This window comes from Stegodyphus dumicola, chromosome X1, assembly GCF_044657685.1.
Source record: "Stegodyphus dumicola isolate Sdum_Otavi_A_Nest chromosome X1, ASM4465768v1".
NCBI lineage: Eukaryota > Metazoa > Arthropoda > Arachnida > Araneae > Eresidae > Stegodyphus > Stegodyphus dumicola.
In genome coordinates, this window is record NC_140780.1 from 109,038,339 (window position 1) to 109,055,278 (window position 16,940).

General features: G+C 32.3%; 1 protein-coding gene across 2 annotated transcripts in view; it reads right to left on the bottom strand.

Annotated features, from left to right (window-relative positions):
- LOC118185175 (proton channel OtopLc-like) overlaps positions 1 to 16,940 on the bottom strand; it is a 40,227-nt gene that overhangs the window by 10,805 nt on the left and 12,482 nt on the right. Inside the window, exons 2-5 of one of the 2 annotated variants that reach the window (XM_035354996.2) lie at positions 10,668 to 10,847; positions 4,623 to 4,746; positions 3,283 to 3,481; positions 2,966 to 3,120 (exon numbers count right to left, since the gene is read on the bottom strand). In XM_035354996.2, coding sequence (XP_035210887.1) covers positions 2,966 to 3,120; positions 3,283 to 3,481; positions 4,623 to 4,746; positions 10,668 to 10,807 — 618 coding nt within the window. In that variant the 5' untranslated portion in view covers positions 10,808 to 10,847. The remainder of the gene's footprint in view (positions 1 to 2,965; positions 3,121 to 3,282; positions 3,482 to 4,622; positions 4,747 to 10,667; positions 10,848 to 16,940) is intronic. The other variant, XM_035354997.2, reaches the window with a different exon arrangement.

The following is a 16,940-nucleotide window of genomic DNA, read 5'->3' on the forward strand; positions in this document are numbered from 1 at the left end:
CCTTTTTTTGTCCTGTTTTGGACACAACAGCAAAAAGATCAACTATGTAAAATCTCGATCACTCCAGTTCATATTATTTTAAATTTTACGTTGGCGGTGAAATTGGTAACCAACATACTGCACTTTTATGGGCACTGAGTAAGATGGGTATCCAGAGGGAAAACATTGTCAAGAGTGTGTGAACGACGTAGTGAGTTATTATTTAATTTCGATTAAACAATTTAGAGCAAACTTCAAGGCATTTTTTAACAAATCCTACGTAATTAATGAGTGCTGCTTATTTAGGAGGTGTATTTTCTAAGTGTGACGAAATAAATGTATCATTGCAAGGAAGAAACTTTTCAGTTTTAAATATAAAGGATAAAATTGCTCCTTTCAAACAAAAGATGATATTCTGGGTTTCTTTGCTAGAAGAGAATAAATTTGACTGCTTTCCTACCTTACTTTTGGTACTTTCCTACCTTTAAATACCTTTTAAATGAAGAAAGTTTGAAAATAGGTAATAAAGTTCATAATGAAATGTTACAACTTTCGCATGATTTGCAATTAACCTTTAGTCAACATTTCCCACAGGAAGCCAATTCATGGATTTGAAATTAATAAGGAGGGAGAAAATACATTATACAGTTTTTTACTCTTTGTTAGAATCCCAAATGTAAAAATTCATAATGTGTTATGAATATAGTGAAAAACTAGAAGAAACTCAAAAACACTCACCCACAGATAGTAATGTAGTTTTCGTTTGTTTTATATTTTTACAGTTCTATGCTTTTGCTTATAATTTTACTGCAACTATTATTGATTACGTTTTGTAAAAATATTCGAATTTACGATCAAATGGCTATATTTAAGGCTATAAAAATTTTATATGCCCGATAAAGATTATACTGTTTAAGCTAAGTTGAAACACAGTAAATAAATAAATAAATAAAAGATTTTCAGATTCCTGGTTCAGAACCTTTGGACGCCAATCCTCGTATAAAATTATATTTATCTTTTCCCCATTTTAATAATTTACTTTCATCGGTTTTAAATGCATTATTATTATTAATCAAATTTTATTCAAAAGCAACCAAAATCTTTATACATCCTACATTTTAAAAAAAATTCGAAATGTACATAATATGTAAATTATAATAAGTAGCGTAATAAATTAAGTATCCTTCTTTGATAAAAATATTAAAATCAAGCTCTTAATTTATCCTTAATTTCCGGATCAATCTTAATTTCCGCGCTCTTAATATTAACACGGAAGTATCAGAAAATCAGCCTGGTTTGAAAACTCACTATTTCATATTTTGATATTACCTATTTTACAAAAACAATATACAATATGTCTAAAAGTCCTTATCTCGCCTTTATTTTCGCAACCGTTAGTCGTAAATATATACTTACTAACACGCAAATATTCATGTTTTGGAGTTCGCAATTTTTAAAAAAAAATCAGTTTTGTAAAAATTGTGAAATCTTGCTCCATGTATATTCCTTCGCTCCCCCATTTATTCAGGACAATTTTATGCTCAATGTGAAAAATAAAAACAAAATTATCTATAATAAGTGTGATTATTTAGCGTCTTTTTTAGCTTCTTTGTAAGTATTGAAGAAGATATAGTATAAATACAAGAAAAACGCTACATCTTTTAGAAACACTTAATTGATTAAGTTCCAATGGAAACATACCGACGAAGGAATGAAGTTACAATTTTTTTTAATTACCTAATAGGCTTGTTGTTTGGAAGACACTTATCCTAGAGCCATAAGGTTTAACATTTGAAGACATGCCAGTTAATATGTTATGACCAAGTTGATGATGAAAGAACGAACATCTGCGAGGGAATTCGTTACATCGTTAAGGGTGAGTGCTCTTCTCCGAGTAACGTAAACATAACTCTTATTTAATGAGGTAATTTAGTGTAGGAACACAACTTTCATTTTCAAACATAAAGGCTATTGAAAACATGAAACAGTAATTGAATTGCGCTGCGTACGAACAGTATTGCGTTGAAGGAAGAAACTTCAGCTATTTCCGCAGAAAGATAATAAACTCAAAATCTATTGATTATTGGAGGTTTCCCTAAGATTGCTCTATATGCTTGTAATAGTCATATATTTTCAACGAGAAAAACTCACAGCGCCAGTATCCTGAAAGCAGTAAATGAATTAAGAAACAATCCATCTGAAATTTGTGAGACACTATACACTGCGTAAGTATTCTTAAATTTACACGTATATCAGACTTTTCCTTGTTCATTTTTTTTTTTTTTTTTTTTTTTGTGTGTGTGTGTGTACTTCTGCATGATGAGTTGTAGTACATGCATTATTATAATTTATGCTGATGCGGTCTCCACATAGATACGTTAAACATTGAAAGAGCATTTAGTTCCCATAAGTAGTTTTCAATACAACAATAAACTGTTTCAAATAAATGAGATATTCAAAAATAAGATATATTCAATTCATGCAGACTCAGAGGTACTAATATTAAAAACAATTAGAAATAGATTACTCATGATTCTGCTTTTGTATTTTGACTTCAAATTAACTTTATTGTTAATGTATCCTTTATTTGTTTTCATTACAAATTTGGTCTGGATAGAAGTCTGATGTTTATTTTATTATCAGATGCTCAACACATTGTGTAGCCTATTGCTAAATACATTTTCGTACCCTTTTACATTTTCTAAATTTTAGTCGACGTAAAGCTAAGCATTATGTTTATTTCGACCTTAAAGAATCAGGGACATCATTAGAAAATTAATTTATTAACTCTGTCGTTCCTTAAAGAAATTCAAAGTTTCAGAAATCTCCAATAATGCGTAGAAGTGTCATGTTATTTAATCTTCGATATCTATACATAATACTGATTTTATCACAAAAATTACATAAATCTTGAGTTGAGTGAAGTAAAGCATATAAAAGTTCACGAGATATCTGACATTCATTCATATTAAAGCCGTATACTTACTTTGGTATTCATGAAAAGAAAATGCATCTGAAGAAAACTGAATAGCCCTCGCAATACCGGCTGCAGCAAATTTAATTCGTCCATGCATTCACTAGGTACAGTAAACACAGATGCAACTTCTAATCCACTAGATATGAGAGTTCCCAAGCCGAAAACTTGAAAGAATTAATCAACACCGCCATTAAAAATCAATTTTGAATATACATTGAAACATATAAAACAGGAAAAAAAATGTAATTATTATTAGTACATGAAATGTTGATAAGCAAGTTGTTAAATGATTTGTTTTAAATATTTTTAACAATTAAGATTCATACCAACGGATCCGATTCTGAGATATATACTAATGTCAGCAAAAAATAAATTTTTCATGAAATGCGTTGAAAACAAAGACTTTTCATTCCTTCCGTCATAGTTCTTGTTAGCCCAACGTGGCAATTTGCTCGTTAACATATTCACATATGCCCCAATGAAACACAGAATCGCTCCACCAACAAGGTACGTAAAAAGATATCCCTGCAGGAAGAAAAAGACATTAAATCGGAACTTGGGTTTCAGATATTGAGAATAAATAAGAGCAAGTAGAAAAAACATAGGAAACAATCTAAACTCGAGATTCTCATCCGAAAAATATGCACCTTTACGATACGCTTGTAAATTGTCTGTAGTTTGAGATGCTATGTAATATATGTTTATTTATAAGCTGTAATTCTGCCAGAAACATATGCAGTATTGCTACGAATGTTGTAAAACATGGGTAGTAAGTAAACAAAGTAATACATGCGGTATTACTTTAACGCTAAAATTCTTTAAAATAATGTTACAAAGCGTCGGTAGTAACACTATATGTTTCCGGTATTGTTACAGCTTAAAATAAAGATAGGAGCTATAGGTACTGAATGAATTGCTTTTGCGGAACATAATCCAAAAAATTTAAAGAAGAGATAATAAGTTTGCAGAATTTACTTAATAAACATTTGGGGAGCTTGAAGATGTCATAAATCTGAAGCATTTGCCAAGGACTGCAGATTTTAGTCATGTATAGTTTTTAAGCAATTAGAGAAAGATATTTATTTAAAGCATCTGAAGAATCTTAACGCTATTTTTTTAATTAGGAATTTTTTAAAGGTGCTGAAATATTTCGTATTTTATAATATTCATTAGATGGCAGTCTTCTCAAAAGTTTAATGTATTTAAACAGTTATAAGTAAGCTAGAAGAACAAACTTGAATTTAAAGAAAAAATGGGAAAATATGGAAACAGTGATTTAAATTAATTTCATAATAAAGTAACTAGAATTGGTCTTGGTTGAAAGTAACTCTGAAGAATTTTCTATGGAATCTCTCCTCTTCCCGAATAACGGTTTAGTTCATTTTTATTTGTTCATCTTGCTTCCCTTAAAAGCTGCTATTTATTTATGTGAAGAAAATAGCAACTTTAGCACTCGACTGAGAAGTATTAGCTTGAAAACCAGTGCTCGAATGGAGCTCTCTTATTGCCACTTATTTTATCTTAATTTTCACAACAGAATTACTTTAACATGCTAATGAAACTTCAGCGAAGAATAATTCAATAAAAAAAAGAAGTAACGTTACTAATAAACAATTTAAATTCCATTTTATCAGAAGTTAAGGGTAATACAAATAAAGATACTTACATGAAAAAAGAATAAAGGAACCGGTCCATGTAACAGCTCTGTAAAAACTAAAATCGCTGCCACGACTACTATAATTTGAGCATATAGTGCACTTAGTGCATGTAACGTCCCATCTGTTTTGGTCCTAAGAAAAGAAAGAAATTGATTAAAAAAGGGTATAGAAAATAGTTTGTTAATGCATCAAGACTGAAGTTGGTTGTTTTAATTCTACAAAGAACACAACAGTTACCTGCTTAAGCGAACTTCTGAAAAGATTTTAGCAGCTTACTTACTCACGTGTACACACAACTTTTGGGGAACAGAACTCGAACTATCAGCGTTATATGGCTTCAGACACTCCCCAATTTTTCAATCCCATGAGTGAAAAACGGAACGATTTCAGAATATGTTGTGAAAACTGATCTTAGAATTTTCACTGGCATCCGGAAAGATCAATTTGAAACCATGAAATAGACGGAATCAAAAATTTGCATCTTATTTCGATGTATTTTTTAATAAATCTTAAAATATGAAAGAATGATCCATTTGTTCAGCAAGCAATGTATCTGAACACACAGTTTTAATCATCGCATTTATTTGGATTTCTCCCTCCCCCCTTCAATTTAGAATGCATTTGCAAACTTTCCCAAAAATTTCATTTGATACTCCTCTCATGACAAAGGTATTTAATTAAAAATTTGCGGAAAAACATTCACAATAAATTTTTTAAATGTAATGAGCAGATGTGTTTTCAATATCTGTGACTGTATATATTTATGTGAGAATTGTCAATACGCATGCATTCAACAACTCGCAAGCGTGGTTTAGACGTTTCATTTTTTCAGCAATAATGATAATCTGTATCAATTATAAAGATGCTGTTACTGGCTGGATCAGAATCATTGAAAGGAAAGGATGTATATAAGCTATTGAAAAGAATGAAAAAGAAATTAATTGGATTGTTTAGGTAAGGAAAAGCACTCGAGAGCTATATGCCGAAACCCCTTCTCAGTTCGATTGAGTGCATTTTGAGGAACAGAATTCAAAGATTTTTATACCCCTTTTTTCTTGTCATCAACTTTGTCAGAGGTTTTCGAATCAACGCATTTTAGTGCCTACTATACCATTTCATAAAGAAGGAACCGTTAGACTTCATGTAGTAAGTTCACATAAAAGAGTTCCGCACTCAACCCCCAATTAGACCCGCAGATTGGACTGACAAAATTTTGCGAAGGCTAACTTACACAAAGGGCATATTTAGCTTAAATTACATTTATATTAATATTATTACTTATATTTATATTATTATTTATATTATTATTTACATATAAGCTTTATATTTAGCTATTTATTAACTAACTTGTTATTATACTTCAAATCTATGAAATAATTGCGTTTAAAGGTTTCGGCCTTCTATTTTCGTAGAAGAGAGACAGGCTATGATTTTGAAACTCTGATGTGCGGATGTATTGCCAAAACTAGCATTTCTAGGCCGATATTCTTCTCAATAGGCATGATAAAGATAATCCTTCCTCCGATTGTGACATTTTTTTAAAATTAAGAAGGGAATACTCCTGAAAATGCCTTAAAGATGTAGCAGTGAGTTATTTGGGAAAATCAACCATGCTGAACCAAAGACTATAATACAGACCACTACTTAGTAAAGGAGCCTAAACTTACGTTAGGATAGCTATGCTTCAGGAAAAGTGCAATCTTCCTTTACGAATATCCTTTATATGTTCTTCGGCTAATATATGACTATAAATTCTACCAAAAAATGCTTGGAAAGAATAATCTGACCTATCATATTAAAAAAACAATAAAGACAGATTTTTTTAGCTTTTAGAAATCAGCCAAATTCTCTGTTAATAAAGCCTCCGTTAAAATTCAAATCTCGGATAATTTCCAAATTCTAATTAATAGCAACAGCACATTCATTAACCTATAACCGAAAAGATTCTCCAACTGGCGCAAATCGATCTAAAATATTTAATCACGTACCACCTCACTAAAAAGCAGAGAAACCTTCGCTGAATTTATTCAAAAGCTCTCTAAAGCTATTTCCACCGCTTCTCCTCAATAAGCCAAAAGATCACACAATTAAATCAAAGCTACTTCCTGACTCTAGAATCTAGATTAGAATACTTTATTTTTCAATCAAAAATCTTAGGTGGTGTGGTGTATTTAATTATGGCAAAGCACACTAGGGCTATCTGCCTAAAGGGAGGGATGCCTTTCGTGGAGGACTTTCTAAGGAAAACTGGCTCGTATACATGTTACACATGGGGAAAACCACGAAAACACCCATGCAGCCAGCCCGTTCGCGGGATTCGAACCTCGGACCGAACTACCAGTGTTCAGCGACTTTACCGCTCGGCCGCTGGTGGGCGCTCAAAATTCTTAGATATACCTATATATCTAAGCTGTGGATATTGCATATGTCGTCATAAAAAACTAAACGCTCACGAAAGGAATGTTAGTATGAAAAATAAAAAATCTGATGTGTGCACCACATGGCTTCCTTGTACGGAATATTAAATTATACCCATTTTTCTTGCATTTCATTTAAATTTATTGGATTGAATTAAATCTACTTCGTCCATAGCGAATAAATCACAATAAAATAAATACACTCTTTAAAATTCTCTATATTTGTTTACCATAGCGACACTCTGGCCCTAGGTTCACTTTACAGCGTTACATTTCATTCATTTTGTGACTCAAAGTGCACAAAATTTATATCATCTTAAGAATTATCTAATCGTTGCCACTTCTATTCAAATACTATAATAAATCTAAAAGATGTATAAAAGAAATTAAGCAAACAAACACAAAAACAAAAACAAACAAAAAAAAGGTTTTTCACAGACGATTCAGTATTTCTCATTCAATTAATTCAGTTCTTACTTCGCGACAAGGCAAAAATACATTAAGATGTCTGTATCGAAAATTATGAAGTAAATCTTAAGCACTTATTTCCTCGAATAAATTCCAGAATGGATTAAGCATGATTTAATTCGCAATAATAAAAGAAGCCGTTATCTTTGTTATTCCGAAGCTTACTTTCTCTAGATTGGCAACAAATCTACTATTCTGCTGTTTCAAATGTAAACAAGCAATTGCCGCCATGGAAAAAAATATTAGGCTTAGCGCCACTTAAGCAACTTTTAAATTGTTGATAATTCTAAAAATATCGCATACAGATTTACTAAAGGCATAAAAACCTTAACCGGAAGATAAGAACAACATAATTCAATCATTTTTAAGGCAAAAAATGCACAATTTACAAGCATATAAGAGTAAAGAAACTGAGATCACTGAGCCGAGCAACAGAGTGGTTTACATACTTTTTGGTGCGGCCGATTGCAACCAAAATACGAGGTGTACATCTACATGTTACAGCAGTCCTATATACAAAATTTCAACGTTCTGAGGTTACAGACATACATAGTATACAATAGAGTTCTGATTATTCGAACTACAATCATTTGAAATTTTCGGTAAGTTAATACAGATGTTTCCCTCAGATCACAATTTATTAAAAATTACTGTTACGTCTTTCCTATAAGTCGAATTTCTTCAACTCATAATACTGGACACATCGAAATTTTTTCGAATCACGCTGAAATTATTTTTTTTCACATTTCTGTCTTAGTTAACTAAAGTCAAGTTTTCTGAGTCATTTACTCATCTCCATAAGAATACTGCATTTTGGCTCTAGTCATTAATTAAAAATATGTTTTAAAGAATATTGAAATTAGCTTTAGTTACGTAATTTGCATTTTTATTAAATAAAACTGAATAACGTGGAACTGTTTGACGTTCTATACTTTGATACTATGCTACAAAAATAGTTTCTTGTAAGTATTTTATCTGACAAATCAAAAGCTAATTGTTTTAAAATATTGTTTTGTTAATCTACTTAAATTAAATTTTTCAAGTATATTTCTGCAGCTAAAAGAACGGAAAATACTTTCCCTTTTCAAAGAAAATACTTTATAATGTTTTACAAGTTTAAAGGGTGCGTATTTCTAATATTTCATCAGAATCATCTGATTTCGTGCTACAGTTATTTTAGGTAGTAACTTTCTAATGCAAAGTATAAAAACTAAAAAGTTAAACTTCTTGATTTTAATTTCATTTCATTCATCGAAAAAAAGTTTCCATTGTTAATATGAGCGGTAATTTATATCTCGTTTTGTTAAACATATTTATGTTACATAGAACTCTAAATGTTTTAGGCAAGATTTTCTAAAAATATTTTTAACTAGGATTTTTGTTTCTAGTTTCAACTGATTGAAATTTGAATAGAACATATAGAGAAAGGAAGAGAAAGAAAAAAAAGAAAAAGGTGTTTAAATTTAAAAAACAACTGCACCATATGCTCAGCATTGTATAAACAAACAGGTACACAGTGTGGAACGCAGGCTTATATTACATATGAACACGTGCATGGTCACCACTTTGAAATTAGTTTTCCATGTATTGAAAACTCAATATCGCATTTCTAAAGTTAATGTTTTCAGATTAATCTTTACGTTAGTCATTAAACATATTTTCTTTATCATTAATGTTCTGCTCGAAGTAGAAAAATAAAATTATTTTTTAATCTTTTAACACATATGTAATAGTGACTGATTAAAATAGCCCTCAAATATTTCTAATATGGTTTCTGATCATTGCTTTAATAACCGTTAAATTATCAGCCAGCCAGTTCGAAAAATATTTTTCTATAAGCCCCTTTCTGCCTTTTTTTCTTTCGTAGTGCTAAGACAGTTAGATCTTGGAATTCTCAGCACTCTTTATTTTCTTCTTACTTTTTTAGGTGCTACACCACTCATTAATTAACATACCTTAATTAACAGATTCATTTTAACACAGCAGTGCAACTATGAAAAATAAGCACATGCCGGGACTCATAAAAATTTATATATCGAGTTTCTCTTCCTCATAGAATATTTCTTCATTTATTTAAAGAAGGTTATAAGGTACTTCTCCCGCTTCTTAACATGCCTTAGTGGTGTAATGGTCAGCACGCTCGGCGCGTATTCGAGAGGTCCGTGGTTCGAGTCCCGGCCAGGGCACTGCACATTTTTCATGTCTCCTGCTTCGAAATAACCTGATGTCTCTACATTGGCGCCCGAGCTAAAACAAAGTGGTGGATGATGATTCTCCACCAGAATGTGGCGATTGGCTGCCCTAATCCCCAGTCGCCTTTTAAAAGGGGGAATATATAAGGTATTTCTCTCGCCTTCGTGGTGTAAGGATCAGCACGCTCGGCCCGTATTTGAGAGGTTCGAGTCCCGGCGAGACACTGCACATATTTCATGTCTCATGCTTCCAAATAACCTAATGTCTCTACAAGGTTGCACATCGATACATAGTAATAAAAGTTACATTTTTTTTCTTCTTCCTCAAGAGCTCATAAAACATGATATGTGACAACTAGCTCAAGAGGTTCATGTTTCCTTCAGCGGCTTCTTGGAAGTAAGGAACTCTCAAGCGAGAAAACAAAAGGTTTTGTCACGAGTTTTCTATGACCTGCCCATTGAAAGGTGCTTAAGAAATGTCACGGATCAGTAAACCTGTCTTATGTGTAACAGGAAAAGAAATAGTGTAGAACTGTCAGTAAGAAAAACTAAGTACGAAGGCATCCCTTCTTCAATGCAGAGAGCTGTCAGGTGCTTTGCTGCATTTGATTAAACAAAAAATTAATCAATGAATAGATAGACCATAGCAATGAAAGGAAGTAGATAATAATATTATTTCAACTGATTTTGTTTCCTTTCCAAGTTTGCTTTAAAAAATTCGATATAACTTTGGTTATCTGTTAAGTCCTGGGACACAGATAAAAGAATTTGCGTGTAAAGAATATCTATAAATGTTACACAGAAGAGAATTACAATATCCGAATGGTAACATTATGTGCGATCTCATTAAGCGGTGTCTACTGCGGTTTCAAAACATCATAGAATTAAAAAAAGAAATATGTTGTCTAATGTTTTACTACTCTTTACTATTTTGGGAAGCAATTCACATTTTGCAGTAGCAAATGAAATACCATACCCCTCTGAATTCGTCGCATGTTTGTCTTCGATGTCATTTGCATCGGTTCCATTGTACACTAAACCAGCTCGATGAGGTTCCCCTGTAAATAGGTTTTTCTGTTCATCACCTATGGTCAGTTCTATGTCTTGGGAAGCCATACTTTTACTGGAATGGAAAATGAAGCCAAAATCAGAGATCCTAGAAACAAATAATCAAATTAAGAATGATAATTAACACAGAAACTTGAAAAAAAAATAACAACTTAAAGTGCAAGCCATTATATAATGGAATTTTTATCTTCTCATCAGAAGTGCCTATGTAGCTACGTATTAATTGAAGAAAACGTAAGTTAATTTAATAACTGCTAGTTAACAAGTAAAAATCTAATTTACTCATAACCAAAAATTATAATTAAGCACAAATGCAGTATTAATTAGAGAGTAGACACTGGGTAGCAATAACAGAGTAGTTATTCTTGAAATAACTTTCAACAGCAAAGGCACGATGCTGTGCACTCCAACGATCCATATCACTGTCACACTCGAAATGGCAGCTCATTAGTACACGGATGCGGCACAAGCTGGCGCCTATTCATGCAGTACGTTATTGTGCTACGCAAGTCAAATTACGCTATAAACGTTGCCGCCCCCTGTATAATTAATGTAATGTGCTGTATGGGCAATGTGTTGCACTGTTAGACAAAATCTAGATAAGGTCATCAACTGGACCATTCGGGTTGATATGCACAGTGGATCATCTGCCCAAGTCGATGGTTAAAGTAAAGCAAAGCAACCTCATTGTTTCCATCCGTGACGTCATAGATAAAATGCATATCGATGAATTCTGCGTTCGAGTAGTGATGCATACCTCTAGAAATTCACACCAAGAGTGACGATTTACATCCGCAGAACGCCTTTATATACCGCTCAACAGCACTCTGTACCCCTTAAAAACTCCATTTTCGCACACCTAGTCCATTACAAAATCTTATTTCCGTCTCTTCTACCTCGCGATACATTTCTGCCAGATATTTTTTAATCATCTTTTATATAATACCAAATGAAAAATCTGGATGAAATAAATGTTGACTCTCTGCAAGAAGCTAAGGAGGAAGAGAGAATATTACATTATGGAAGAAAAGAGCTGTTTAGTCTTACATTCGCTCTTATTTTCACGTTTATTGTATTTATCATTTGCACATATTTTTACTCTCAGGATTCTCCATATACCTAACAGACCTCATTGTACCTCAAAATCCTCAATGTATTATATTATTAACACTGGCATTAGCAGATTTGAAAGTATATCTAGTTTTACTACATCGGTCAGTTTAAATGGTATCTGATAAACAGTTTACTTTTTATTATTTTCAATTTGTTAAATTTTAAAATCGTAAATAAGCAAAACCTGTCATAACCTGCACATTATTTAAGTACGAGTGTCTCTCACCTCTCTTCCTCCGTCATCAGCCTCTCGAGAGGACTTTCGGATCGATCATATTTGAGTGCCGGATGCCGCAAAGACATTGTACACTTGCTAACATTCACGCCTTCTCCAGGTTTCGAACCCGAACCCAAGGCTATAGCAGCTCTACCACCATGCCAAGAAAGCGACATATTGATCAATTATATTACTGCACTTAGTTATTTTACGGCTACAACTACTGTTTCCTTTGTTATTCCAAAACAGGGCTACTTAACAGCAGCAGACATAAAGGACTATTAACGTGATAAACGTTATTAGACATTAATGTGATCTTCTTAGAAAAACGGAAATTATTCGTCCTAAATTTCAAATAAATATTTTGTATCCAAAGAACGTGTTGTTAATAGCTGTTCTATTCATTGGACATTCTATTGGAAAATGTAACATTCTATTGGAAAATACGCCAACAGCCGCTCTTCATAAGAAAACCGAATGAAAAGGAAAATTTGTCCTTTCTAGAAACAGGCGTTATAACCTTTTCTACATCTGAAATATGAGTATAAAACTCGGAGTTGATTATTTGTTTTGAAATGTCACTCACTAGAGAGACGCCTGTCGGTGTTTTGTTAATGAAATGTTGTCACGATGGACGGTTACAAAGTATAATGCAATGCAAGAAAAGCAAAAAATATTGTATCATAAATGTATATCCTCTGAATCTAATTGAATAATACTAATTGTTTCGAAAGCAATTTTGTTATAAACCTTGTAACATAATCGTCTATCTCTGGTCTCTACTACTTTATCTCCGTTAGAGCCTCAGTTGCTCTATCACATAAATTTTAATAATTCGATGCATTAAATCAATGTCATTCCTCGTATAGTATCTTTATTACTTTTTGCTAAGGAGAGTTTGAGTGCTTTTAACTGTCCCAATAACTGTGAGGATAACTAAGAATTACAGTCATGTTCCAAATTAAAATAATAAGCAGGCATATAATATGCATCATTAAAGCCTATCACTGAGATATTTAGCACTATTAAATAATGCTTTATTGTATGAAATATTATACTCGAGATCTATGTAGAAAATTCACTACCTGAAATATACAAGAAGTATAGTGATATAAAATTTTAAACAGCACTTTCTCAAGTTTGTTTAAACCAGCAGTCTTTTTTCATTATGCTACTTAAGACAACAGTTAACAATATAAACAACTCTCAGCTCAGTTCTATCCGACAACGCAGACGATTTTGAAGTCCTCTATCGGTCATTACAATCGCTAGTTGAGGAGACAGGTACGTAGTACGGCAGAGTGTTAAACTACGAAATGAATACCGATTAGTTTTGAACGGCACAAAAGTATATCGAATGGTTTCAAATTAAGACCAAATTAAAACCAAAAAGAAATTGCCATAATTCTACTATGGATTTTTATATCCGCTAATTATAAAATGAACTTAAGCACACAACATGAACCATCCCTTTCCCCGAAAATTATGGATTTATAGAATATTGTTTATGGCTAAATCGAAGCGTATGTAAAGATGATCATTCATCCTTAAATCGTCTTGTAAAGAATTAAAGGCATTCCTTCTATTTGTTCCTGAAGAGTGGCAGCTGACATATAATACTTATAAAGGCTTGCTTGTGGTTATCAAACTTGTTAAAATAAAATTAAGAAAAATTATTATTCTTTTTAAAAAATAGGACGCAGTGAATATTAAAATTTCACTTTGAAGGCTAGGGAATCGGCATCTCACTTTTCTTCCCGAAAAATGCTTTTGCTAGGCCACCTGAATCAGGCAAATGGTTTTGCGAACAATTTTGTGTATGTTTCAGTGTGATAGACCAAGATAGGTAGGGAAAAAGCAAGGGGGGAATTTTTAGCCTTCCCCCCCAAAAAAAAATCATTGAATAGAGAAGCAATGTATAGAAAACAAGAGACATACTTTGTAAATCCTTCAAACACTAATTTATTCTGCATTTTAAATGAAAGATTATATTATTAAAACATCTTTTTATTTATCTCATAGTTCTTTGTATCATATTACAGCATATTTTAACATAAAGGTTAAATTTGGCATCTTTTATCTTGGGCCTAAAATGCAAAATCGATGTTTTCTAGACTAATAACAGTGAATTTTTAAATATCTTCTCCATTAGCATGAATGAAAGGATATTTTATTTCGAAATATGAGTAAAGGCGAATGTATAAAAAGGGAATCCCACCTCATTTGGAAGGCACGAGACTCCGGAAATGATGTCTATTTTTTTCAAAATTAATTAATGATTTGGGGCTGTTTAGAATATGAGGCCACTTGTGATTGCAACATGCACAACCGCATAAATCCGAACCTGGATATTAGAGTCATTTATTTATTTACTACCTTTGGTACCCAGAGGCGACTTACGAAACAGAAGACAATTTAATTCCACCTTTGAATTTTATAAATCCGTAAACTACTTTAAAGCACGAGAAGTACGAAATGATTGCTACTTGTCATACATCCCGTGTCCTGTAATGCAATGGAAGATGATTTCAGCGGCAGAGAAGCTGACCTAAATTAGATGAGAAAAAAATATAATTTCCAAAATAAAAATGGCACATCTGAAATAACGAGCAGTGATCAAAATTTTGTGGTTACTTAAAATTGTTTACGAGAAGTCTTTATTTGAAGCTTTATATAATTTTATCTATTATAATATTAAAAGGATGAAATAATAATACAGTTTAAATTTGCTGTATGAACTAATATTCAACGAATTAAAACTTTTACTAAAACCTTATCTTTGCGGTGCAACATAAAACACAAGATAAATCTGGAACCTATTAAAGACTAGTAATAGTTGAAGCTATAACAGCAATTGAGCAAGATCAGAATACATCATTTGAACGAAGAACCACCTAATAAACAGATTCTGTTACTGGTTCTCATTTTTAAACTAAGTATATGTACAATGAACTTATTTCTCCCTTTCTTTAATCGAAGACTGTAAACATTCATTCAAAAAGTTAACTTCGAACAAGTTCGGTACTTCTCGCAAAAGCCGCATTCCAATATTAGCTAAGTTTTCAGGTTTCTGTTACTACTGTCTACTAGTCTGAAATTTAAATATTATGAATGAAGACGAATTCTCTTTCTCCGATAATATTTAAATTACAGTTTGCTTACATACATTAGTTTTCATTCATTACAATTTAAAAGTTTTCCCCAAAGCGGTGAAAGTTATTTGAACCCATAACTTGGTCGAAAGGAAAAATTAGCCTAGACTAGAATTAATAATTTAAATGATAAGTTCGTTTGTTATTTGAATGTGGCAAAGCACACATGGGATATTTCCCTAAGGGAAAGGATGCCTTCATGGAAGACTTTCTAAGACAAACTGGCTCATATTCACATTACGCATGGGGAAAAGGACGAAACCCAACCATGCGTCCAGCTGTTTGCCTGGGTTATGAAAACATTGTGCAATGCATACTACGTGTTCGAAAAAGATGCGTAATGATTTTAATATTAAACGTTTTTTTAAATTCTTGAACATTTCTTAAAATACGGCACGTAAATTTACGAAAATCAGTTCAATACTTTGGCAGTTCTGCTAGAGGACAGGAACTCCTTTAAGTCGATTTTTAGTTTAGTTTCTTTTAATTCTAAAGCTAGCCCGCATTTTTATCTTCTGGATCTCTGATACATTACTTTTAATTACTGCAGTTTCTTGTTTTGAAGTACCTCTTGACATTCACCAGATGCCTTTCCAGATACTCCTCAAAATGTACCTGTTTTTTTTTTTTTTTTTTTTTTTTTTTTTTTTTTACGTAATGGTGTATATGTTTAAATCGTTATCTATTAGCTAAGTAATTACTTCGCTTCTCAGCTAGCAAAGCAGAATGATTCCAGAAAATGCTATGAAATTACGTAAATAGATAAGTTCATTTATAACTAAGTTGATTTTATTTAGTTTTCTGATTCAAAGTCACAAATATGTGTTTCTTACATCACATTCTTCCTGATTTTAATTTTAGATCATACGGATTCTGTTCTGTTTTTCTGCTGATGTTCTCAAGAGTTAGAAAAAAATATAAAATAAATTGATATCACAACTTAGTTCAGTGCAAGTATCCTAATTAATCTCTTAAAATGAAAAATTAACTATATTACATATTACAGGGTGTTTGAGAAAAAGATAGCTAGACTTCCTTAAACATTAACTCTAGACACGTACTCCTAATTACAGAAAAATAAACAAATATAGCACAAAATTTTATCTAAAAAGCTCCAACACTGTAGGTGGAAGAACTATGTAACTACAAATTCTGATTTCTATATGGTTACCAGGCCTACCAGCGGCCGAGCGGTAAAGTCGCTGAACACTGGTAGTTCCGAGCTGAGTTCAATTCAAAGCAAACCGTCTGGCTGCAAGGGCGTTTTTGTGTTTTTCCCCATGTATAACGTGCATACGAGCCATTTTCCCTTAGGAAATCCTCCACGAAGGCAATCTTTAGGTAGATAGCCCTCGCGTACTTTGCCATAATTCAATAAACAAAACAAAACAAATCTTCTGTGGTTTCCAAAGAGCAAAATGTCCAGTTAATAAAATATTAATGGTGTTTTAAAAGAGTTTAATACAAGTACCCCTACTTTTACCACAAAAATTTTCGAAAATGCTCCAGAACGAATTTACTGACTTAAGTAATTTTTTTCATAGTTACTGATGTTTTTTAAGACTTCTGAAAATAAATTTAGGGAGCAAAACAACTTTTTTCGATTATTGATTTCACCGTGTAAAGCAAAAATCTTTGTTAAATATGCAGCTAGTATCTTAAAAATATTTATTAGGCTTGCCTCAGCGAATGGCGTATG